Source organism: Solanum dulcamara, chromosome 12 (assembly GCF_947179165.1).
Source record: "Solanum dulcamara chromosome 12, daSolDulc1.2, whole genome shotgun sequence".
Classification (NCBI taxonomy): Eukaryota; Viridiplantae; Streptophyta; class Magnoliopsida; order Solanales; family Solanaceae; genus Solanum; species Solanum dulcamara.
In genome coordinates, this window is record NC_077248.1 from 21,162,249 (window position 1) to 21,190,037 (window position 27,789).

General features: G+C 34.9%; 1 protein-coding gene across 1 annotated transcript; it reads right to left on the reverse strand.

Annotated features, from left to right (window-relative positions):
• Window positions 1-5,643: 5,643 nt before the first annotated feature.
• On the reverse strand, window positions 5,644-18,062 carry LOC129877227 (HVA22-like protein k). Its single transcript, XM_055952716.1, has 8 exons — window positions 17,905-18,062; window positions 16,786-16,844; window positions 16,537-16,634; window positions 15,847-15,898; window positions 15,687-15,750; window positions 6,714-6,809; window positions 6,265-6,337; window positions 5,644-6,031 (listed from the first exon to the last, which is right to left on the reverse strand). The coding sequence occupies exons 1-8, from the start codon at window positions 17,914-17,916 to the stop codon at window positions 5,922-5,924; spliced, it is 564 nt and encodes a 187-aa protein (XP_055808691.1). The 5' UTR covers window positions 17,917-18,062; the 3' UTR covers window positions 5,644-5,921.
• Between the last annotated feature and the right edge of the window lie 9,727 nt (window positions 18,063-27,789).

A 27,789-nucleotide genomic window follows, 5' to 3' on the forward strand; every position in this document is an offset into this window, starting at 1 on the left:
ATACCGTATAACGAAAAAAAAGAGAGAGAACTATTATACCGAAAAACAAATGGACAACTATTATAATTTTAAATTTATTTTTGACATCTTCTAAGAAAATTTTAACTATGTGAGATTCATTTTAAATAATTGACGTCTCAAAACTTGTACCAAATATTAAATATTGTTATAAAATAGTATACTCCTATTATTATTTAGGTAGATGTCCACTTAATATAATCTGTTAATACATTTCACTATTATGTTTCATCTTCTCCTTGACTTTGTACTTTAATGTCATGTTTATGACATTCTCTTTCTTTACGTCTATGTAATTTTATAAATAAAAAATAATAAATCGTATTGTAAACTACATGAAATGAAGAAGAAAGTTACTATCTGATATTGTTCTCTTGTTCTATACTATTCCTCTTGCCGTATATTATTTTTTTTCTTCATCTTTATATTATTTGTTTTCTTAATTTTACATTATCAATACGAAATTCAAAGTGTTCAAGCCTTTCACGGAAGTAACTTCTGTTTATTGTGAAGGAAGAAAAGGTTTGCATTCTATCTTGTCAGTAACCATTGCATCAAAATTTCTTATGAATATTTTTAACATATTATAATTCTTGGCAGAAATTTTTAAATTATTTTGTGAAAAAAAAAGGGTATTATTCTATGAAAAGAAAGGTACCATATTTTTGTGGGGAAAAAAAAGGGTAGTCGTATCTAAACTTCTCTGTTGAAGAATTATGTTCATGAAAAAAAAAATTGAATGTCAATGGCAAAGTAACTCTCTTCGTTTCTCTTTGACCGACTCAGCAACGGTAAGTATACACATGGCACAGAATCACATATTAATTATTAGTGTTTATATAATTGCTTTCATTCGTATACTGTTTATTGATATATTATGTCCTTTGTAAATTAATAATTTGGCTCTTAGTTAAGTGCTTAATTATGTTGACTGATATTCACTTAAAGTGATCATAATATTTTTAAACGATTCGAGCCTAAATCTTAATGCACTATAGTTTATTGTGTGCTATTGATCGAGGATAACTCAGTGAATTCAAGTTTTATTGTATTGATACATCGTAATAATAAGATCAATATTGAATTTAAATTCTATTGAATTATGGCCTAACTCATTATTTTACGAGTAAAATGTTAGGTTTAAGTCTCAAAATAATATATTTTGATAATAATAATTATGGAGGCAAAATAATGGACTTTTGATGAAAAGTCATGAAACTTTTCAATTATTTTGCTCTATTCTCTTATGTAAAGGTGGTGGCAGTTCATAATATGTCAGAAAATAGACAAGTGGTTGAATGTGTGCATAATATGTCTGAATGAAGACAAGTGTTTGAATGCATGAATATAGGTGTGGAAGACAAAATAATAATAAGTCATTATTATGGTAAAAATAAAGAACAAAGTGGTATAAAAAGTCATTAGACACATGGTTATCATGCGATTTAAATTGATAAATTTTATACATTCTCCATCAAAATAAAGGAATATAAAGTAATGGTGAACTTAACCTTTCAAGTGATATTAAGGTGTGCTATAAATTTGATAAATTTCAAGACATGATAATTAGATTTTAACGAAAATTTATGAAACACATATTGATTATAGTCCAGTCCTTGAAAAGAATGTCACTTTGATAAGCACAGTGAATGCTCGTCAATTCTTGAAAGTGAATATGTCAAGATGTGATAAAAGTTATGAATAAAGACATGCTCATGTATGGTTGGATAAATGCTACAATTCACCTGTACGAATGATTTGAGAGAAATAAAAAAAATCATTTTTGCATAAACGATCATTGATCATATATTTTTAATATGTCACAAATACTATTGTATGTTTTATTATGAATTACCGAAAGAGAAAAAAGAAATTAAAGAAATACTTCTTGCTTTTAAAGATTGTGATTATGACCAAAATAAATATTTTTGTATGACCGCACAAATTTATCATTGATTATATATCTATGATACGTCAAAATAAAGCAAGAAATAAGTTTTGACTATAATGTTCCAATTATCATGACCATTATTTATAATATTGAGGTTGTACTAACTTTTAGAAGAAACTTTTTAAGTTTCAAAGGAATTAACAAGAAAAAATATATAGATATTATAATTTATTGGAAGATTTTATATCTTAGTATTTATGTGAAAGATTATTCATTTTTTTTCTTGGTTATAACAAACAAATACGGACATGGTAATAAAATCGCATGCGATATTAAATTCAAAGTTTGCAAAAATATATAAGTTGGCATGATCGATTAGTCATTCCAATTCAAAAGTGATGTAAAAATAAATAAGAATTAATGTGGTCATATATAGAAGAAATAAAAAATTCTTTAAGAATTCTCATATAATGATTGTTTTTATGATAAATTAAATATTATACCGGCTAAGATTGAAATTGTATTCTTCAATTTTGGAACGTATTAAAAAGTGAATATGAATTTGTTTGCCTGTCATGTGGACTATTTACTATTTTATGATTTTAATAAATGCATCTATATTATGATCAAATTTACTTTATTATCAACTTACAATTTAATTTTTGCAACGTTATTTGCTCGAATTGTTAAATTAAAAGTATGATGTTAAACTATAAAATTATGTGGTAATGTTGGTTGATTTAGCAGAAATCACATGCCTCAAGTTATAGCTAAATCATTGAATATGAAAACAAAAGTTTCAAATAAAATTTGATATGAGGCATGCTATTTAAAATGTAGCAATACTAGTACATCTCAAGCCTACAAGGTTCCCCTATATTGTTGGTTCAGTGTCAGAAATCAAATAATTTTCATCTAAAAATTAAATGTGCAGTATCTGATATAATTTCTCTATCACACACAAAGATCGATTTCCAAATAAGGTTGAGAATAGATGATTAACAATTGAAAATGGGTGGAATGAATTATCTAGATCCTCATAAAAACATTAAAATTTAAGAGATAATTCATTTATCAGATGTATTTGTTGATTCTATGTTTTAATCCAACTGCAAATGCTTCAACGAAAAATGATCAAAATGGTCATAACCTAGAGACAAGTGCTTTAAAATTAAAGCGCTATGACATAACTCTCCATAGAATCTTGGCTCAGGCTCAGATCCCTGAAAATAATAAAAAATGAAGAGATCTTGATAAATTATATTACATTTAAACTGATATCAAATAATTGTTGACGATATATTGATATAATGTATTGCTCAAAATAATAAATGCTAATGAGGATCTTGATTTTAATTTGTCATTTAGTGTGAACAGATAAATGATTGGCCAAATAATATATACAATTTAAGTACATTTTGTTTCACTTGAATTATATTTAAATTGTGTATAATGAAATGTTGTCATGACTAGTTAGATATTAAAGTTTATTTGAAAATGTTTGAAAAATTTAAAAAGTTTTCAAAGCAATTCAATTGAATACTCTAGTGATTGTGAGATCGCTTAATATAAATAAAAGATCAATTTTGATTTCATAAAATTGATTAAAACGCGTCATGTTTTAGTACAATTGATGCACTTACATATTCTACTTTACTATTCTTGAGATATAGTATTTTTTTTATTAAAGTGCATGCAAGATATAACTTCACTTTTATGTGAAGGTATTTGAGTGAAATCAAATTTGACAAAGATTTATTATTTTTAACCAATTTTGTCAAGGAATTGTGAATTATCAAATGCAGGAAGATATATATTTGATCAACATGACGTTTTTCACACATAAATGATCTATTTTCATGTTCATGTGATGAGGGTATTGTCATATTATCATATTTTACAAGACAGTCAACATTGATACTTATTCAAATCCTGCTAAGATACTTCCAACTTATAAAATAAGTGAATCAATAAATAGGAGCTGCGTAATTCTTCATACTAGCAACTTATAAAGCAAATGACTCAATAAATAGGAGATGCACGATTTTTCCTTGAAAAGAAGGCTTCGTATTGTAGGAAGATGACGATGCTTGTACAACTCAATTGAATGAAGAATATATCAAAGAAAACCAAATTAAGAATATTTTGCCTAAGTTCTTTTTCAGACACGACCTTCAAATGTATATATGATTGTGATGCATTGTCTACGAGAAATAAAATGATGCTTTCATTAAGGGGAGTAAGATATGCATTGTACTCTTTTTTTCTTGGCCAATATTTTGTCTCATTGAATTTTCCTGCAAGGTTTTAATGAGGCAACAATCAATGTGCATCTCAAGATATATATACTTTTTTTTTCTTCATTAGAATTTCTTTTCACTGAATTTTTCCTAATAAAATTTTGACAAGGCACATCATTTATGAACATTTGAGAGTAAATATTACAAAGTATATGTTCACCAAATGTAATCTCCCGCTACTCTTCACCATTATGTTCCACCTTCTCTATGATCCCAAATCCTTAATGCTATGTCTCTCCATCTCCTCCGTGATCTTCCTTGTCTATGACAATCTTTTTAGGAAGGATTACACAAATTTCACAGTGTTAAGAGCTAATTATATGTTATCTCTATTCTTTTTTAAATTACAAAAATTCCTTAAATTTGGTGGAATTTACATACATCCCAAAACGTCCTGACGTGATGTATCCGGCTGGTACATCGCGCAAAGTGATGTATCCGGCTAGTACATCGTGTAAAGTGATGTATCCGACGTCCCGATACATCATGTAAAGTGATGTATCCGAGAATAGGAGAGAGTAGAAACTTTTATAATTTTTTCAAATGATAGAAAATTTTAGAAAATATGATAAAATAAATTATGTATTCAGGTAATTTTCCACCTTTATGTAATCCTATAAAAAGATGACGAGAAGTCATATTGCATACTACTTGAACATACTTGAAAGAGTAAGAAAGCTCTCCTCTCTTATTTTTCATTTCTTTTCTACATTCTTACTGTTTTAGCTTAGTTTTATACCAAATATAATAATCCTATTAGACGCTTCTATTGATATACGAAACGGATACCTCTCCATCTTAGATAAGAAAAATACCATCACTATTTAAAGAGGCATATAAGTTTTGATGATCATTTATTAAATTAAAACATTTTAAAATGCAATCTTGCAATTTATTTAAAAAATTCTTCTGAATAATTTTTAACTTTTAATTGAGTTCAGGTGTGCATATGTACATGAATAATGCAAGTGGACGTACCACCATAAAAACGCGGAGCATTTTGGAATGGTCCCTCTCAAAGCTTTGATATAATTGGACAACGAGGGACCTAAATGGTGAACACAGATATTTTTGTTTTTATTTCTCAATAAAATAAAATAAAAAAACATTTTGCTCCTATGATGACAACAAAACAAACAAGACACTCACTAAAATGTCCAAAACAAGTTTGGTGACGTTAAAAAATCTAATCAACCAATCACCAAAAGCATCTTAGCTGCTTATTCTATTAAGAAACTATGGCATAATTCACCTACCTGTAGCTGTAACAGTCCTAAACCTTTTGATCTTAACATATAGTATTATAGTTTATGAGTTGGCTTTAAGAAGATAACCAGCTCAGTTTGGCATATTTTTAAAACTAAATGATCATTGTGTCATATTTCTTACAGTAATTAGTGACAATGAAAAGGAAGAATAAGAAGCACATACATCTGCGCAGTAACATATACAAATAAAACCGTTTGCTAGTATATACTTGGTAGTAATTATTTCAACCTAGAGAATGAAGAGTGAAAAAATCCTTGCTGCATTTGAACATCTAAGCTAATTTGAGCAAAGGGGATACGAGGCAGCTATGTACAAAATCACTGGAAAATCAATTTGGGAAGTCGTAAGAGCCCTAAAAATGCATACTGTGAGACTCGCTATGCAGAATAGATCTATTATCTAAGGAAACCATTGCAATGACCAAGTGGTTCCTCATTTAAGCATCATTCTTCATCTTCAGAATCAGAAGTGTCAAATTGCTGTCTTCGTCCTTCAATTGCACCACTCATGTGCCTTCGCTCAGGGTGAATAAAACCCGAAGCAAACTGTTTTGCTGATAAGAAGAAAAAGAAAACATAGAAAAAAAAAGGGGGGTGGGTGGGTGGGTGGGAGGTTAGCACATAAATATGTAAATGCACACCACAAACTTATTTTTTGCATACTTAACCATGCGGACATTAGTGATTGGAGTATATAATTAATCAAGCAACAGATGATACATGAAAGGAACAATTAATATCTAACACCCGAAATAGTAGCAAGTCCCAAGTATATTTATTTGGCTACCTGATACAAAGGTCCTCATCAGAAGTGCCCTCACAAACTTGATTTCAGCTTGATGCACACTAACAAACTTGGACTGCAAGGCCAGGAATAATGCAGGTAAACCGACATTGTAAAAACAGCTGCTTGCAAATTGCACCTTACCAGATCATTAGCTTAATTAAATTAAAGGGCCAACCAGGTAATTGATACTGATTATAAGATCCAAAACCAAACTACTATATCGAACTACACCAGACCAGGGTGTGGATCCAGTGCCATCACACCTCATCAACCAAACATAAATCAAAAGCGTAATTCCTTCATCTAACATATAACTCGGAGACACAAGCTCCCAAACCCTTGCCTCCAGCCCCCACAACAAGGGAAAGAAACCAACAAGAGCCAAAACAGTAAGAAAGAGAGAAAAAGAAGGGGGAAGAGGGGGGGGGAGGGGGGGACAGGAAGATTACCATTTGACCATAAAAAAATCCAACTACTTGGTCCAGCCTGGTCTCATGCTTCAAGAGGAAAGGACGAAGGTGAGTCATATACATTTGCCTTGCCCCCTGTCAATAGCAAATTTAAATACATAGCATTCAGATAGTCTCAATGTTGACCATTTAAATTGTCATGCCAGATTGGGTAGTAATGAAATCCTTTTTTACTACTATTTATTTAGTCCAGTATACATCTATTTGAAGTATAAAGCAATACATTTAGGCAGCAATTGATGAAATGCATCCAAATTTGTGTAAAATCAACAATGACAAGAGAAATCAAAAAAGTAAAACAAGAAAAGATGCACCAAGTTCTGACATACAATAATAATTACTAGTTCATAGAAATATTATTTCACCCGAAATTCTACAAGTTAAATTTTATTGGTCTAAGTTTGATTCATAGTCCAAGAAAACCAAACCTATTGCATACAAATCCAACAAGTCTTGATCTTTTATTCCTACAAGTCTTTAAATTGTGTGGGGATTGTTGGAATAACAATGGAAAAATAAAGTGTTGGTATAATATAATTTATGAGCAGATACACCAACTGGCTTGAATGCACTGTTCTAAGTAACTATTTTAGCAATGTGAAAGCTTTTCCAGGATTAAACAAGTCTTTCCTCTAACAGAAGGCGGCAGCAGCAACAAAACCAACAAGTTTGGAAAGGAGAATAATAGAAGAAACAATTAGGAATCTATTGAAGAAAAAGAACAGTGGAAGAAGAAATGACGAGAAGAGAGAATGTAATAGCTAGGAGGCTTATGACATAAAATGATTAGCTATCTATAGGCCTAGGGGTGGCCACATGACAAATGTCAGAATATCTTTTGCCACTTAAATAGAAACTCTCATGTATTGAGTCATTTGGCTAGTCTTCTTTGCCACGTGTCAATAGCCTTTCACCCATATGTCACTTGTAAAAATGTGGCACCTGGGCCTAACTTAACCCCCAAAGCTAGCTCATTAGAGGAATTGCCCAAGTCCATATAAGCAAACCACCGGTCTATTTCCCGATCGATGGGGGACCCTAAACCCCCCCCCCCCCCCTTCACACCCAGACCCAACTAGGGCATGGACCGTGTCACTTGTAAAAATGTAGCACCTGGGCCTAACTTAACCCCCAAAGCTAGCTCATTAGAGGAATTGCCCAAGTCCATATAAGCAAACCACCGGTCTATTCCCCGATCGATGGGGGGCCCCTAACCCCCCCCCCCCTTCACACCCAGACCCAACTAGGGCATGGACCGGGAGCCCAAACAGGGATGGACCTGGCTTTGGCTCTAATTCCATTGTAAAGATACGACACTTGGGCCTAACTCAATCCTAAAAGCTAGCAAATGAGGGAAGAACTGTCCAAGTCCATATAAACAAACTATCAGCTAATTCTCAACTGAAAAAGAATAATAGTAGATCTAGTTGCTCAATCTATCAATGTAAGTATGCTCAAATTATTGGAGTCTGAAGCATTTGATGAATTTTACAAGGCCTGATATAGCCAATATTGTGTGTAGATTGAGTAGTATACTCATAATCATAATCAAGAACATTAGTTAGACTAATGAAATAATGAGAGGTATCATGAATAATGGCATCTTATTAGTGGATTTCCTTTTACTTAAGGAGATCATAGTGATGCAAATCCACTAGTGGTTATGTGTTCACTCTTGGTGGAGGTGCTAGTTTTGAGGCCAAGAAACGTCTTAAGCTAATATTCATATAATTAAGGACTTGTTGTCTCCCATGTCTATACATTGTGATTGTCAAGAGAAATTACTATGATAGAAACTGAAGTTTTATATTGGATAAAAGAGATAGAAAATACAAAGAGAGACACAAGTATCTCGTATCTTCAGAATAATCTTTCTACATATAAAAGATAGGGAAAAGGCTCAAATATGACATCGAACTTTGAGAAAAAACACATCTATCCATCCATTAAGTTTGGCTCATCTATGTCATTTCCGTTTGAGAAAAGACTCATTCATGCCATTATGAGTTAATTGAAACCACATCCGATTTTGCAAAACCATTTTGTCCACGTGATTCAGCAAAGTCATTATTTTTTAAAAAATCAACCAAATTTCTAAAACCCATTTGATTTTTAAAAAAAAACCCAAATTATAAATCCATCCGATTTTTTTGTGTATTTTTTAAAAGATAATAATTTAAAAAAATTAAAAGTGTTCTTTATTTTTAACGTTTAAAATTTTCTTATGTCTTATTTGATTTCATTCACTGTTTTTTGGCATTTGTCTGAAATTAACTTATTTTAAATACAAGACCTTTGAAATTAAATTTGAAATCAAGTCAAAGGAAAGACGGAGAAAGTTAAAGGAATATATAAAATAAACTAAAAAAAAGAGAAAAAAAATAGTGTTTGTCTGAGAAAATTTTAAGAGTAAGGCAAAGAAATTTTCAAGAGTTATGTATATTTGAGAAAATTTTCGGGTGGATTTATAATATGCTTTTTAAAAAAAAAAAAATTCAAATGGGTTTTAGAAATTTGGCTAATTTTTTTAAAAAGAAAAGAATAATAATGACGGGGCCGAATCATTGTTTGCCATGTGAACAAAATCATTGTGCAAAACTGGATGTGGTTTTCAATTAACCCATATTGGTATGGATGAGCCTTTTCTCAAACGAAAATGACATAGATGAGTCAAACTTTTAACAAATGGCATAAATGAGCCCTGATGGCATATTTGAGTCTTTCCCCTAAAAAATATATTACAATATACCTACACATTACTGGATCTATTTATTTATATAATAGCTAACTATAACTACTTCATAACCATTTAGGATAAGGGAAAAGCCATAAATCCCCCCCCCCCCAAACTAGTCTCGAAAAGTCAGTTAGACGCTTAAACTATCATGACGACCTATTACACACATTTATTACTTAAAAGTGAATTTATTTACCCCTAAAACTAACGTGGTAATAAAATAAAAATAAAATAAAATAAGTCCACGTCAAAAAAATAAAATTAAAAAAATAATTAAAATCCTCCTTAGACCTCCCCTCCACCCCCCACATCTCTTTTTCTTCACACTCCATCCTCATCTACTTTTTCACACCCCACCCATTATCCTCTTTTTCTTCATTCTTTATTTTTCATCACAACCTCAAAGCACAACTTTTTTTTGATTCGCAATTAGGTTAATTTTCTGTAAGATTAATACAAATAAACCAAAAAATAAAAAAAATCAAATTTTTTTAAAACCTTGAAAGATTTGAAACCCAGCAACTTCTCCCTTCTCCAGTGGAATGACGGTCTTTCTCATCTCTTCTCTACAATCATAGTAGTTACATCTAAATTTTAAATTTTCGTTTCAAAATTTTGCTCTGCTGTTAAAAATTCTCAATTTTGACAGTTTTTACCTCTTGTAATGGAAATAATTGGGTATCTTGTCACTTTCAAGTACAATTTTGTTCTCTTCTTCTTCTTCTTCTTGGTTTTTCAATTTCATGTAAGCTTCCCCCTTAGTTTTTGCTTTAATCTTCTCCAAATTTTTTTCAGATTTCTCAATATAGATAAAGGGATCGAGTTTCAATTTTTTTGTAATGCGTGAATGTAACTCATCAAAAGCTACAAGAGATTTCAAGTTTAGCTTCTAAGAAAGGTTCTTTTGTTGTTAATTCAATAATTAATTAAGGATTATTTTGTGTAAAATAGAGTTAACAAAATAAAAGTTAATTAATAAAGAAAAGAAAACAAAAAGAATATTAAAAATTATAATTTCTGACGTGGCGATGATGTGGCAGCGAGTGTAATACACCACATACTGTGAGAGTAGTGTTACACATCTCAGGGTGGAAGCAAAATCACTTTTAAGTAGTAAAGATGTGTAAGAGACCGTCATGATAGTTTAAGCGTATGACTGACTTTTCGAGATAAGTTCAGGAGGGAATTTATGTCTTTTCCCTTTAGGATAAAGACACATAACTTCTAGTAACCATAAAGAACTGCCAAATAACTACTTCATAACCATTTAGGATAAAGACACATAACTTCTAGTAACCATAAGGAACAGCCAAATAACTACTTCATAACCATTTAGGATAAAGACATATAACTTCTAGTAACCATAAGGAACTACCAAATAACTCCTAATAACTTAAGAAACTACTCAATCCTCCATGTGTAAACCTCCAGGAATTTGAAAAGATGCGGATCATTATTTTTTCCTTTCTTCCCTTCTTCCACCTTGATTAAGTACGAACGATATATGGCTTATCAATACACCCCTCCTGGAAAGACGACTTGTCCTCAAAGTGAAAATTGGGAAATTGTGTAGCTAACAGTTCATAATTTTCCCAACTAGCTTCTTTGTAGGGTCGACCAACCCATTGAATCAATAACTCAAGTTGTGGATTGGCAGTTGGGGGTCCCCAACGATGATCCAAACCTTGTTCATGAGCTCGCCTTCATCATTTAATGGTCGTTTTGGTGGCTGAGAAGGAAAGTCTGAAGAAAGGAACAGCTTTAAGAGAAAAACATGATGGATTTTAGCTAGCTAGAGGTTAAAGTTCATAGGCAGCAGAACCCACTTTACAAATGACTTTGTAAGGGCCAAAGAATTGAGGGGACATCTTATGAAATGGGCGATTGGCCAAAGATGTAAAGGGACAGCAACACCAACGTTAAAAGATAGGTCTTTACGCTTATAATTTGCCTGTGCGTTCATCCTTGACTGGGCCTTCATAAGGTTGTCCTCCATAAGTTTCAGCATAGTATATTTAGTAAGCATCTGTTCTTCAAGGTCTAATTGGAAAGATGATGTTGTGAGTGTTTTCAGAGGAATACCTTGCAGTTTATAAGTTTTCCCTCAATTGGAAGATTAGGAACATCTCGTTCCAATTGACTTGTATTGTGTTCAGGGATGTTAGCCATTGTATACCCAACATCATGTTTGCGCCACCAAAGGAAAAAAGGAAGAAAACGTGCTTTATGACCAAGTTAGAAACCTCTACTAATAGGTCTTGACAAACTCTTATTGCATTTGATAATTTCATCATTGCCTATCTGAACATCAAAGTTAGGGATATATTAGGCCGCCAACCCGAGTTTCATGACAATTTCTTCTGCTGCAAAATTATTTGTCAAACATTTTTCCACCTACATCGGCACTTTACGCTCACAAAATGTGCCTTGAAATTTCAGAGTTGAAGCAGATTCTTTTCCCAAAATTGCATGAAAGGAGATTTCTCCCAAATCAGTAGGGAGTATGTCTCCATTCTGGTTGATGTCAACACTTTGCACATCGTTCTATTCTAGCATCAACTCCAAATGTGCAAAAGTCACAGATTTGCAGCGATGACCAGGGGAAAACTGTCTCCATAATGGTAGCATAAGCCTTTTTCTTGCCAAATTTATTCTTCAGAATTCAGTGGGCGAGCATTTGGAAGATATGACGGTTGAAAAGGGTGTGTAACTGGTTGGCTGGATGATTGAAAATTAAGGAATTCTGAGCCACTACAGAGGAAGTCCTAGTTGATGAAGGTCATGATACAAAAGGCCAAGTGGGTACCTAACTGGACCGATTTGGTCCATGATTTTCTTCATATTCTAAAGCTAGGCTCACTATCTTATATACAAATCGAGGCTTGTGAATCCTAATGTCCACACATAGGTCTTCTTTGAGCCCATTAAGGAAAACTCCAGCCAAACAATGTTCATGCCAATTTTGCACACGTGCTACCCATTTTGCAAATTCATGCCTATACTTGAACAAAGATCCAGTCTGTTGGCTATTACACAAATGTTCATCAAGATTTTGAAACTCAGTGGGTCCATAATTTTCTTGCATAACTTTCACCAACTCGTCCCAGTAATAAATGGTTCATCGTTCTTTCATTGTTGAGCGAAGCAAAAAGATTCAATGTGTCTCCTTCCAAAGACATTGAAGCCACATCAACCTTACAATCCTAAGGTGTTTGATAATATAGAAAATACTTCTCCACTTTCAGGATCCAACCTCGAGGATCTCCTCCTCATACTTTAGAAACTCCATCTGTGTGTGAATGCCATAAGTTTCTTAATGCCTTCAAGTGCAATCAACCTCGCCCTTTTCCAATAAAACTTGATATTTTCCTTGGTGATTCTGACTGTTTTGTGCTTCTAATGCAGCCACATCAGCAGCCAAAGCGTCTATGGCTACCAATTTTGCTACTATAGTGGTCAATTGTTGGCCGAACTGATCATGAGTCGACATGATAGGTTTGTTGTGGGAAGCGTTGATTCGTGTGGTAACCATGACAAATTTTACTGCTCTAACACCAAAGAAAAAAGGCGGAGTTTTATATTGAATTAAAGAGATAAAAAAAAATACATAGAGAGATATAAGTATCTCGTATCTCCAAAATAATCAGTCTGCATATATAAGATATATTACAACATACTAAACATAATTGGATCTTTTATTATATAATAGTTGACTACAACTACTTCATAAACATTTAGGATAAAGACACATAACTTCTAGTAACCATAAGGAACTACCAAATAACTTCTAATAATTGTAAGAAACTGCTCCATCCTCCATGAACCTCCAAGAATTTGAGAAGATGTAGATCATTATCTTCTCCTTCTATATTCACTTCTTCCTCCTTGAATAAGTATGGAAGATACATGGCTTATCACACTATTGCCAAGAATACATCGTATAATAGTAGAAGTAGACACAAGAAACTGAGGCATGATGACATTAAGCGGCTGCCAATAAAAGGAATAATCTTCGTTGACTACATGAAGTCAAGTAAAGTTCACCAACCCTCCAACAAAATCTATTAGAAGAAAATTAATTCTTCAGACCTCAAAAGAAATAGGGTTTGAGGCGAACAAGATGTTAGTAGAGATGATAACACAATCTAAGTGATTGGAGATTCCATGAAGAAGATTCATATGGGTAATAACAAGTCAATATTGAATCTAAAAAACTAAAAGATACTTGTTTGAATGTTCCTAATTGAGAGGTCGAGTTACAATTTTATGAATTCATATTCCCTAAGCATGATAAATTTAAAAGCAATATACACTCGATGAATTCATCGGTGTGAGAGTGGAGTGGGCCGCCCAGGCCTCCTATGACATTTTGGCCAATTTTTTAGAGCTTTCATGAATAACTAGCACACGCATCGTCTATTCGCGCAGAACCGCATTGACAACTAAATTGAAGGGGTCAAAATATGATTGGTGTGAACTTTGACTTACAATAAGAATTATTGATTTATAGAAGTATTATATTTCACTAATAATTTTGTGTGTCAAATTATCAATCTAAGTTCGAACCAAACAAATCCAACAAGTCTTACCCTTATATTCTTAAAAGTCTTTCGAAATATGTGAGCATTGTTTGCAAAGTAGTAGAGGTATTTCCAAAGATATGAACAAATGGCAAGAAAATTATATAAATGGTATTATGCATGGAAGGCTATTGACATATGGCAAAGAAGACTAGCCAAACAGCTCATACATGGGAGGTTTTATACAAGGGGCAAAGGAGACGGACATTTTTCATTGCTAGAAGACACCTCTAGGCCTATAAATAGCTAATCATAGGCCACCATTTTCTATCATAATCAATCATATGCCTCTGACTACTACAATTCTCACTACAACAACATACCCAATGTAATCCCACAAAGTGGGGTTTGGGTAGGGTATAGTGTATGCCAGACCTTACCCCTATATTGGAGGTAGAGAGGTTGTTTCCAATAAACTACAATTCTCACCTCTCGTCCAATTTTTCTTTAACTATTCTTCTTTTTCTCCAAATTATTAATTGTTTCTTCTATTATTCTCCTTTATATTTAATATTTAATTGATGCACAATGTACCTACAATTGAAATGTAGAAAAGATAAAGTATAATACTTATTATATTACCTTGATGGTAGAAATGATAACTATAATAACAGATAATTATTATTACATTAATAGTACATATTACTTAACTACACAAGAAAAAAGGGTTCCAGAATATTAAATAATTAAAAACTAGATAAAGGATAAATTCTAGAAGTCCAAGTACCTAATGGCTAAACAATTTACAAACTAAGCCTGCCTAGCCGACATAATATCCAAAAGAAAATCAGAAGTTTCCTGACCATCTTCCTAAGTTCCCAATCCCATTCTATATAATTATTTAGTGATATGAATGAAAGCCAGGACACGTGAAGGATGCAAATCTCTTTTCCCTTTCAGATCATTAAGTACTCCTTGCCGATGGTTTCCTTTAATTCAAGCTTTTCCTTCAATACAAAGTAGCTATCTTCATCTGGGCAGAACCTCTATAATATGTATGTATGTGTATATTTAACAATTGAGGATAAGATGCTTAACATGTGTGCCTTCTAGAACTCCAAATTAACCTCCCCAACTAATTGTATTTATAGGACACTCCATAAAGCTCAAAACTTGTTAGTTTATTATTAGTTAATCTTAGTATTCTTTCTCCCTCTTTGTTTTTGGTTTTTTTTTGAATTAGCATTTTTCCCCCTCTTTATTAGAGAAAGGCTTGTTTAATCCTAGATAAACTTTCACAGAACATTCACATTGTTGAAATAGTTTCCGAGGACACCGCAAAGCACGATTCATGCCAATTCGTGTTTTCCTCACAAAATAATACTGTAGTAATAATTTATTCTCCCATTGTTATTCCAAAAATCTAAGAAACTGACAAAAAACACTGCTTCCAAAACTACTGTAGATGCCTGATGCTACCAATATACCTTTGTTATTCCAACAATCTAAGTAACTCTAGCAAACAACACTGCTCCCGAAATTACTTCCAATGCCACCAATTCGTAGTGGCATAGAAGAAGTACAATTATGAATTCCTTACATGGGAGAATCTAAGAAACAGAACTATAAACAGCAAAAGGGTGACTAGAAAACAGCAGGGGCAGTGCAAGGAAAAGAGAATTTGCTTTAGCTTACATCAGTAGTAGGGAGTTCAAGCCAAACAAGAAATGCAAACTTCATGTGGTAATACAGTGGAAACCTGATAAAAATAGAAAGGGGAAAAAACACCAGCAGGACTCAACTAGCAGTAACATTAAAATGGTTTAAAAGTAATGAGTTAAGCAAGGATCTATACCAACAGAGAAACTTATCAGTGAATAACTCAACAACACTGAAAGACCCATAAGCTGCACGCAAAAGAAACTTCTTTCAGTTCTAAGAAGAATGTCCAAGAAAATGCAACCAAATTTTTCAGTAACCCAAGGTACATGAAGAGAAACTATCAAGGAGTTAGACTGAACATTATAATAAGAACTTACAATCTGAGCAGGAATGTTATGCTGATTTACATAAAAGTGAACCCCAATAAATGCCCACAGAAAGCATATATACCTACCATGTATTAAAATTTTATAGTCTCTCAACTTATTGCAAAATTCAAACATCAGTTGTTCGTAAGCATCATTGTCGGTTTTCAGGTTGTTTGTAGGTAAAATTCAATAGTTGCTTCAAAATAGTAATAGTAATTATTCATGACTTGCAATACAAAATTCTAATGTTCTGTTCTGGTATATTAAGATTCCTAAATATGTCTTCTCCATAGTCACTGCAGAAAACATATAAAAAGTTCTATGTTGAATTGATAGTTTTGTCACCCTGTAACTAAATTCAAGAACTTATAAACAAGAAGTATATTACGAGGGAATACATGTTGTTTTACACAGAAACTTGAAATACTACAGGAAAAAAATAAAGATAGAGGCTGCTTCTTAAATAAAAGTAAATAGTGTATAGTTGTTGTATTAAAATAAACAATAGTACAAACCTGCCCAATACAGTAGCCACTTTTTCTGCTCATTTTCATCTCTTCCCTCAATTGCCTTAAATGTGGAATAAACAGGTAAAACAACCCCCACAGAACAGCTGTAAATGTCACATAATAACAATGAATCAGCAATTACAGAAGCAACCTTCTTTACCTTCCCCAAATAAGAATCATACTTTTAACAGAAAAACAAGTCCTTATAAAATCATAAATAATAGTTCCAGTGAATAAAATTAAATAACAACTCACCATGCTGTCCGCACAACAATATTAGAAGCCAGTGGAGAAAAAAGTAGTCGCAATCCAACCTGCATTGAATGGAATTCACATTCATATAATTGATACATTCTAGAGATAACTGGAGAAAAGATGCATGAAAAAAAGCTTCAATTTCTTTTGCTGAAACAGTAAGAGCAGCAATAGGTAATAAGTGATAGGACGCAGCAATTTGAATAGTAAGGGACAATGAAGACACAAGTATGCTTGTCAAAGTCACATATCCACAAGAATAGAATGAAGATTACACTCAAATAATCCCTCTTTAACTTAGAGAACTAATTCAAAATTCAACCAATGAAGCGCCAAGAGATGCCAAAGATTAGAATGCACGTACAAAAATATGCACCAACAGTTATACAGAAAGATCATGTTACAATGATTTTAGAAAACACACTTTTGATACAAAGTCCTCGGACATGTTATAAAAGAAGTATCAAGTATGTTGCCTTAACCATCTGATTACCCAAAAAAAAAAGGTAATGAACAAAGAGCTGAATAAAAAAGTCTGCTTTTGGTCAAAGATTTGTAATATGTCCACTCCTAAGGCTGTTTTTGGGCACCAAAGGGTGTGGCTAGTAGTCAATGAACCTGTTAAGAGTCGTCAGATCTCAGGTTCAAATTTCAGCAGACAAAAAATGCTGGGTGATTCCTTCTCACCGGTGCTACCCTTGGTGGACAGTGTTATCTGATACCTAATCCCGTGGAATTAGTGGAGGTGAGCGAAAGCTGCCCAACACCGAAAAAGACTGCTTTTGGTAATGTGAGTTATTATGAAATCTTAACGGAATCTTTGTTTCACCACTGTTTACTATATCAACACTAGCATCCACTCTCATACTCAAGCAGATTAAAAGAGTTCTTCAGAATACAAATAAAAAACTAGTCGAATGTGGCGTGTGGGTATCCCAAAAACAAATTCATTAATCATCGACAAATTCATTTACTAAACTTTTCCATAGTAAATTGAAAGAAAAAAATATCAACCGTAATTGAAGATCCCGAATCAATAAAAATATCCATGTCAATGCAGAAGTCAGAAACTCAGGGATAAAATAGATGCATAAGAAAAGTGTAAAAAGAAAGAAAAACCTCGGGATCCATCTACTTCATACAACTGAATCTTTGTAGCCAGAGTTGAAAAATTTGATCAATTCTCGCCCAGTTATCACTTCTCCAGTAATAGATTGGGGAAAAATAACTACTTGCGGAAGAATAAAGAAGTTTAACCGAGGATTTTGCGGTCGCCGTTCGCTCTATTTATACTGTTCCGAAGGCTAAATAAAAATTGTTATATAAATCCTTTTCTATTTACAATGAAGTCTTACTCTAGAATTTTCTACCTAATTTAGAGAATTCCAGAGAACTCTATACTTTTCTACAATATTCTACAAGAATCTAGAGTTTCTATAAATCTCTTCAAGAATCTAGGTTCTTCCCCATTCTTCAAAATCAAGTGGCGGGTCATAACATTCTCCCCTACCTAATGTGGCAATGATCACGGCACACTGCTGCTGCAAGAACTCTTGGATTTTGTCTTTAAACTGCCACAGGTCTTCATATCTCTCCCAGGTGTCCTCCTCCGGAGATTGTCCCTTCCAATGGGCTAGGAAAATAGCAGTGACTTGTTGTCCCCCTTTTCGCTTGGCTTGGTAGTCCATAATGGCCTCGCTGTCTCAATCATGGGAGGGAATAATTGTGAGTGGCGCCCGACTTGATTCTCCTCGACTAGGATCATCCTTGTCCTCATGGTACGGCTTGAGGACACTAGCATGAAAAACAGGATGAACCTTAAGATGCGGTGGTAGCTCCAACCTATATGAGATCTTGCCAACCTTGGCAACGATCCTGAACGGTCCCTCATACTTTCGCACCAAGTTTTGATGCATGTCTCGCAATGCTTTAAATTTCCTTGGGTTGAACTTGACCAAGACTATGTCTCCAACTTTGTGATCTATGGAACGACACTTGCGGTCGGCAAACTTCTTCATCTTTTCCGCTACCTTGTCCAAATAAGACTTGGTAGTGTCGAGCTGCTCTTCAAAGCCCTTGTCCATGTGATAAGCCCCCAAACTCTTGCCCTCAAATGCGTCCGGTAATGAATGTGGAGTTTATGGTTGTTGGCCTGTGGCTAGCTCAAACGGTATCCGCCCTGTGGCCTCACTCCGCTGCATGTTGTATGAGAATTGGGCTACGTCCAATAGCCTCGCCCAATCCTTCTGATGAGAGCTCTCAAAGTGCCTCAAGTAGCATTCTAGCAAGGCATTGACTCGCTCTGTCTGGCCGTCTGTCTGCGGGTGAAAACTAGTGGAGAAATGCAATTTCGTGCCAAGAATCTCGAACAATTCTCTCCAAAAGTTCCCGATGAAGCGTGGATCTCTGTCGCTAATGATGTGCCTTGGCAATCCCCAATACTTCACCACGTTTTTGAAAATTAGCTTGGCAGCCTCCTTAGCAGTGCAACCTACCGTGGCGGGCATAAAGCTAGCATACTTGGAGAACCTGTTCACCACGACCATAATCGTCTCGTACCCGTCGAACTTCGGCAGACAAGTGATGAAGTCCATGGTCACGCTCTCCCATGGATGCTCTGCTATGGGCAGGGGCTCCAAGAGTCCTCCTGGTTGACACTGCTCCACTTTGTCTTGCTGGCACACAAGACAAGTCTGCACATAGCATTCGATATCATCCCGCATGTGTGGCCAGTAGTAAATTGCCTCAATCAAAGCCTTTGTGCGACGCTGCCCTAGATGCTCGGCCCACAATGTGTCATGGCTTTCCATCATGATCCGCCGCCTAATGGTTCCGAATTTCAACACATAGATCCTTTACCTGGCGGTAAGCAAGAGTCCGTCTTCTATCCAGAAGCGCCTTATCTTGCCTTGAACGGCTAACTCCATAAGCCTTTTTGCCTTAGGATCGTGCTGCAGACCATCCTTGATTGCATCTTGGATGTCACAATGTGCTATAGTGATGGTAGCTAGCTCGACCTTCCTGTTCAAGGCATCGACCACAACATTGCCTTTGCCTGGCTTGTACTCTAGCTCATAATCGAACTCGGCCAAGAAGTCCTGCCACCTAGCTTGCTTCAGCGTGAGCTTTTATTTTTTATTAGAAGTAGCTAGTGGCCACATTGTCGGTCTTGATGAAGAACTTGGAGCCAAGAAGGTAGTGCCTCCACGTGTGTAGTCAAGACGATGGCCTTCATCTCCTTCTCCTGCACGGTGTACCATCGTTCTGTCTCATTTAGTTTGCGGCTCTCGAAGGCAATAGGGTGCCTCTCTTGCATCAATACTCCCCCAATGGCATAGTCAGAGGCATCCGTGTGCACTTCAAATGTCTTGGAGAAGCCAAGCAACTCTAGGACCGGCTCCTCTGTCACGGCAGTCTTGAGGTCTTCAAAGGCCTTCTTGCACTCCTCGCTCCAACTTTAACATCCCCTAAAAACGTTGTATACGAAGTTTCAATTCTCGCCTAAAAATGATACAGCCTCTGTATTTTGGGCATAACTTTTTATAGGATTGTCCAAATTGAGTGATTCAAATTTCTGAGTAACCACAAGATCATTACCTACAACTTTTGTGAGACCATAATTTACGTTTCGGAGGCTAAGTAGGTCAAATAAATTAATTAGAAAAAAATTCATATCTCACTGTAGGATGCTCTAAATTGGTTGATTCTTGATTGACATGAAACTAGACTTCTATATCTACAATTCTTATGAAGACACCAAATCCTAATAAGGAATTTATCTTGTTCAAAAGCAGCTCCGAAAAAGAGTATTCTGTCAAAGATAACTTATTTCACCTACCATGGAAAGATCTAGATACATTTGACATCACTCATGACATAAATTGTCCTCCAATTAACATCATCCATGGCATCATAATTTTCCACTAAATTTTCAGATTTTTCTTTATAATTATTTTATTTATTGTTAGGTCCCTCTTTCCCACCTATAAATACCTACCTTATTTCCTTATTTTATTCATCAAGCTTTCTCAAGCAAGTCTTCTCTCTATACACTTCTTTACACTTTCTCAAATATAGTTTTAGTTCTTGGTAGTGAAGAAATACTATTCCGGTGATTCATATACTCCGGGTAGTACACAAAACGTTCCAGCGAGGAGAAAAGCTAGGACTCAAGAGTGTTCATTAAGTCTTTCGGTTCCGACTAAAGCTTCGGATTCCAGGTATGTAAGGTTTCAATGAGAGTATTTCTTCCACTCTCATGTCTAAATTATTTTGATTATATGATAAATTATATTTATTTTCTTTAAGCTCTACTCTAAGTTATGTGGGTATTTATCCATGGGTTCTTCCACCCATGTAGTCCAAAAACTCTTTCAATTAAGTCTCTTGATTTCAAGTAATATTTTCTTATGGTAATTCTTAATTTTACTTAATAGTATGAATCATGGTTAAACTTATGATTATTGCTCTATTTTGATGTAACATAATTTCATATGTATGAATTGATGGTTTACAAGTAATTCTTCTATTTATCTATTTAATGGTTCTTGAAATTCATGGTGGGTTGTTTAAAGCATGATTTTTAATTAATGGATTTCAAAGTATTTATGTATATTTATTTACATACATATTTGCAAGTTGAAGTGATTTGAACCCATCTAATTTTACTATATTTTTAATAAAGTTTGACTTGAAAGCCTTGACTCCAAATGAATATTTGTGAAAGCAATATCTATGATCAAAAGGGAGTCTTATGAAAATAAAGAATGATGAAATGATATGAATGATGAATTCTTTATGCAATAAGGACAATTCTTGCATATTTGAATTATCAAATGTTTTAATGAGCTATTCTACCGAATATGATGTTTGAATTCTCAAGTTATATGCTATGAATATTTTAAAGTATTAAACTATTCTGTGGGATTGACTTAGCACCGAATGAGGCATTGAGGTGGGATTCGGTAAGGGAATCCTAATAGCAACCCCTTATTTCATTAACTATGTGCCAACATAGGAGCCCTTGTAGGCTTAGGCTAATGGATCCATGAAAGCCCTTAAAGTTAAAGCTAAAGAAATGAATGAAATTGACGGAGTTCTATCTGGCAAGTAGTCTCTCCGGCCAACGTAGGGGGTTATGTTGGACTTCATGTAATAGCTCGCATGGTTTTAAATGTCGGTTATGGTTATTTTTCCACAAAATGAATATTTTTAAAGGATATCTATATGATTTATTATGCATGCATTACATTATGTTCCATATTATATAATTGTTATAATGTTTCCTCAATGTTCATGCATCCTTACATACTTAGTACATTCAAAGTACTAATGCATACTTTTTTGCCTACATGATATCACCATGTAGGGACCAGTGCTCCTTCTCGTTCTCCTCCACGTGGCTAGTTGAGATTTCATTGAAGACTACTTTTGGTGAGTTCCCATGTTCCGGGAACAATACTCCTTTATCTTTCTAGCTTATGATATGTTAAGATATTTTACTATGGCATTTCTTCTATTATGATTGAGGGTGAGCTAGAGACTTGTCTTAGCCCCGTTAAATCTAATAGTTAGAGGTATTGTTGGACATATGTAAGTTGAAGATTTACTATTTTGATTTCCGCTGGTTTATTTATCATCATTACCTATGAAAGGCTAAAAAAATGCTAAGAGGCTTGTTTGAGGTACTTTTGGGTTCCTCATTCGCCATGTCACGTCTAGGCCCTAGGCTTGGATCGTGACACCAACCCCATGGCTTATTCTTCTTCAGTAGCTCGATAAGTGGAGTGGATTTAGCGGAGTAGGCACTTATGAACCTGCGGTAATAGTTAGTAAGTCCAAGAAAAGATCTAAGTTCGGTTACCTTTGTAGGCGCCTCCCACTCCTTGATGGCCCAAACTTTTGCCTCGTCCATTTGTAATTCTCCCTGGCTGATAACATCTCAAGAAGTGCACTTCATGTTGGGCGAACTCGCACTTCTCCCGCTTGGTGAAAAGCTCATTCTCGTGCAACGTGGAACACTTTCGTCAAATGCACGTGTTCCTCCAAGGTGTTGCTATAGATGACTATGTTATCCAAGTAGACTACCACGAACGGATCTAAGTAGGGGTGGAAGATCTTGTTCATTAGTGTACAAAAGGTGGTGGGTGCATTGGTTAAGCTGAAGGGCATCACCAACCACTCATAAGTTCCATACCTCATCACACATGTTATCTTCGATTCATCTCCATCCGCTATTCGTACCTGGTAGTATCCCTTCCTTAGATCTACCTTAGTGAAGTACTTGGCCTGTCTAAGTCTATCAAATAAGTCGGCAATGAGCGGGATGGGATACTTGTTCTTTACGGTCACCTTGTTGAGCGCCCGGTAATTTATGCATAGGCGCAACGAGCCATCCTTCTTTTTTTGAAATAAAACCGGCGCGCCATAAGGTGCCTTGGAAGGACGGATATGACCAGCATCGAAGAGCTCCTTCAACTGCTTCCTCAACTCCTCTAACTCTGGTGGAGCCATGCGGTATGGTAGGTATGTGGGTGGCCTCGCTCCTGGCTCCAGCTCGATCCTGTGGTCTACCTCGCATCTCGGAGGTAGGTGTCTGGGCAAATCTTCGGTCATCACGTCTTTGTTTTCTTCAAGCACCTTCTCTATGCAAGGTGGCAATGCCTCTTTAGCACCATTGTCTTTATTCGAGCTCGCAATAGTGGCTATAAACGTCGGCTCCCACTTCTTTAGGCCCTTCATAAGCTGCATGGCCGACAGGTAGGCTTGTCCTTCCTTCTTTGGCACCTTGACTAGAGGTACCATATAGGGTCCCTCTCGCTCCATCACCAAGAGTTGTTGGAGATAGGGATTGATCATCTTGTGGCACCGTTGGAAGAATTCCTTCCCAAGTATTATATCAAAGATATCTAAGGGGGCAACAATAAAGCTGGTCTTACCTCGCCACTTGCCCAACGTGATGTCCACTCTATGAGCAACTCCACATACGGAAGTTAGTGGGGCATTGAACATCTTCAGGCGGGTATTGCTTGGCCTATAACTTAACCCCAACCTTGTTGCCGCCGTCTTAGTCATGATGTTGGCTTCTACTCCAAAGTCTACCATAGCACGAGCTAGTCGTCCATTGATGGATATGTCAACATACTGTGTGGAGTAATCTCCCACCTTCTCAGGTTGCTTCGCGATGTCTCCACATAGCCCAATCATGCCTAGTTGGGACATGCCCGAACTCTACCCTTGGTCCACTTTCTTGTCTTTTCTCTCCCGCAGTATGGCACCAAGGTTCTTCATCTTTGGGCACCTAGCATATCCCTGAGGACCTCCACATATATAGCAGCCGCTACCCTTCGTGGTCTGCTCCTTCTTCTCAATATAGCCCTGTCGTACGAACTTCCTGCCATCGGACTTGTTGGTATCATGGCTCTTGGTGTGAGGGTGTTGCTTCTTACCTTTGCTGCGATCTCCCCTACCTTTGGCATGGCTACTCCTTTTTCTTTTCCCTTGCTTCTGTCATGCTTAAAGTCCATCAAGGCTTTAGCTTGGGTGATGGCCTCATCGATGGTGCTGACTTGACGATGCTCTAACTTCGTCTTGGCCCAACTTTGCAGCCCATCCATGAAGTGGAAGAGCATGTCTTCATCCGTGAGGTTGGGGATTTGAAGCGTAAGTGTAGTGAACTCCTTCACATAGGCCCGTATGCTACCCGTTTGCTTCAATTCCCAAAACTTGCATTTGGCCTCATAGATGACATTGTTGGGGAAAAAGGTCTTCTTAAACTCGTCCCGAAACTGCTCCCATGTGTTGATGGTGCATAGACCCTTCCCGATCTCAGACTTCTTGTGCTTCCACCACAACATGGCCATCTCCGAGAGATATAGCACGGCTGTGTTGATTCTCGTCTTGTCATTCTTCACTTTGTTACACTTGAAGTAATTCTCCAAGTGCTAAAGGAAGTTTTTCACCTCTTGTGCATCACGAGCACCTTTGAATAGGTGGCTTAGGAGTCTCAATCTTAGCCTCTCTGTTCGCGCTGGATGTCATGCATCTCCTCGCTTCTATGCATCCCTTGAGTGCTGCCATCTCGACCTTCATGGTCTCTATCATTCTTAGCGCGTCCATGAGCCGACACTCCAAAAAAGTGATTGTCTCCTTCATCTCATACTTGGCCACCTTGTACACATCCAACTCCTTCTGGATTTGTACACTCCAAAAAAGTGATCGTCTCCTTCATCTCATACTCGACCACCTTGCACACATCCAACCCCTTCTGGATTTGTCATTCTCCTCAAGGGTGAATTCCTCTAGAGTCTTGAACTTGTTCAAGCGCTTGCCCAATATATCTACAGCCTGTCGGGCAACATCCAGCCTTGTGATCCACTCCATCGTGGGCGTGACGTACACGGGCTCCTCACCTCACTCATCGTCACTCACCTTAGTGGCCGAGGTTGAGTAGGATGTTAGGGCCTCACTTGGTATAGGCTCGAGCAACACATCCTCATTCCTCCTAGAGTTCTTCCTTTCCATGCGGTGCTTCCTTCCATCATCTTGCTTGACGTTGGTAGAGGTAGTGGCGTTGATGTCTCCCTCACTTACCATTTTCCTTAGTAGAACCTTGCTCTGATACCATGTTGTCACGGACTTAGACCTCAACTAAGACCTCCATGCGATACTTGACAACTTACTCACGAATCTTTCACAATCTTGCAAGCTCAAGAAAGCCTTTAAGACTAGATCACCAAGGGAATGCTAGATTGTAAGAAAGACAAGAGAGCTTTTATGAAGAAGCCTTTATATTACTTGGAAAAATGCTTGATTTATGGACAGTTTGTTATAAATAAATGCCCCCTCTATTTATATTACTCCTAAGGAGCTTAAGTGTAAATAAAAATTGCTATACAAGTCCTTCCATATTAACAAAAAAGTCCATACTCTAGAATTATCTACACACTCTAGAGAATTCGAGAGAACTCTATATCTTTCAAAACTTCTCTACAATATTCTACAAGAATCTAGAGTCTTCTATAAACATCTCCAAGACTCTAGGTTCTTCCCTCTTCTTCAAGATTAAGTGACGGGTCATAACACTAGTCTTTAATTGAAAAAATAAGTTAAAAAGTGGTAAGTGGGTATGATCAAGGCTTCAAAAGAAGGGTGGAGATGAATTTGAGAATATTAAATTAATTAATATATGGGTTATTGATAAATGTTATTTGGGTTAAAGTGAATTGGGTGACTGAGCTAAAAAATTACTATTTTAGTAAGTTTTAAATCCAAAGCTTGTTTTCTTATAATTTATTTGAGTATTTATTAAATTATTTTCTTTATATTATGACTATAAAAACATATTAAATAAAAAAATTAAAAATATTTAGATAAATTTTTCGTGGATCAATTTAAACGGTATATTAATCCATATTTAAAATGGTTTGAATTAAGCGGATCAAGATAAACCTAGTTAATAAAATAAGCAGGTTATTAAACCACCAAAAATAAATGAATTAGATAAATTAAAATTTTATGATCTATTTTTGATACTTTTAGGCATAATTATACTTTTCTAAAATGTAAAGGTAAAAAATAAAATTTCAAAAGCTCTTTGAAAGAACCATCACCATTTTTTGAATTTTGAATTCCTCCTCTCCTCCCTTCCTTTTTTTATGAAGTATTTTACGGTTCATCCTCTGCACTCTTTTGTGATTTAATTGTTTTTTTTAATAAATTGTACCCTAACCTTCTTAATTCATTAAAAAAATCATTAGGAAAATAATTTTTTAATAACTCACAAAGGGTAAAATAAAAAAATTAAACATAAATAAAAAAAATCTTTTGATTTAGCTAATATTTATTTGTCTTTGGCTCAATTGTGTTATCAATTGGATTAGAAACTCCCTATTAGAATGGAGTCAAGAGAAGTGGACTTGATTGAATTGGCCATAGTAAATATTGCCATAAAAGGATAGTCTTTACTTGATTGCCACTTTTCAATCTTGTTGACACTAATTTAATGCCATCAAACTTTTTAAATTTTCTTTGTCATCCTCAATCTTGTAGTTTAGTGTCATATTTCTTCTCATAATTCAGATTTTATTGATTTCTAGTGCACATATTTGTTACCAAGTAAGAATATATTGTAACAGTTAGCCTCAAATCTAGTTTATTGCATAACATTTGTATTCATTTTAATTTAATATTGACATAGATACTAACTTGGAAAATGGAAGAAAACTCAAGGAACATTATTAAAGTAAATTATTTGTGAATAATGAAGGAATGATTATGAGAGAGTGAAAGCCAAAAACATAGTAAAACAAGAAGTGAAATCATTAAGCAGCACATTTTTTTTTCATTAAGCAGCAGAATTTCCAACAATAAGAGCAAGCTCTTAATTTCACTCTTTGAAAATGAATGCTCTTGCAAATTGCAATCTCATATTGCCACGATTCGAAAATTCGAGTCATGATAGTACTTATTAAAATTCACTGGTAAGTAAGCTAATTCAAATCTCGGAATGATAAGTAATGTGTGTTGATATCCAATTTTGAACCTCCACAACACAGATTAATTATTGAGCTTCTCCAATATTAAACAATTTAAAAATAATTAGCTTTTATAAAATTCAAAATATTTTCAAGTTATTTTTTAAATAATTTTATCATTTTATAATTTTTTAATGATATATATAGTTATATATAATTATGTATATAATAACTATTAGCTTTTATGAATATTGAAAAATGATCTCAAAAGAAAAATTTTATTTTTAATTAATTATTTTATAAATTAGTAGCTTATATTTTCGAATTAATTAGTTCATAATTAAGTTAATTACTTTATTTTGTTAGAATTAAGAAGCTTGTTAATTAATTAATGTTAATTCATCTTATTTAAATTTTAACCGATTCCTTAATTAAACTCAATTTGACTAATGTCTTAACTTATTTCGACTATAATTACAATCATGTGGTCTTTTTCTTAATTCCAAATCTAACTACTTTTAATCCCCAT

Coding starts and splice junctions, on each gene's coding strand:
- LOC129877227 (XM_055952716.1), bottom strand. Junction 16,635..16,785: donor ATTGTTGTGCGGACAGCATG/GTGAGTTGTTAT, acceptor TGACATTTACAG/CTGTTCTGTGGGGGTTGTTT. Junction 15,751..15,846: donor ACTGATAAGTTTCTCTGTTG/GTATAGATCCTT, acceptor TATTTTTATCAG/GTTTCCACTGTATTACCACA.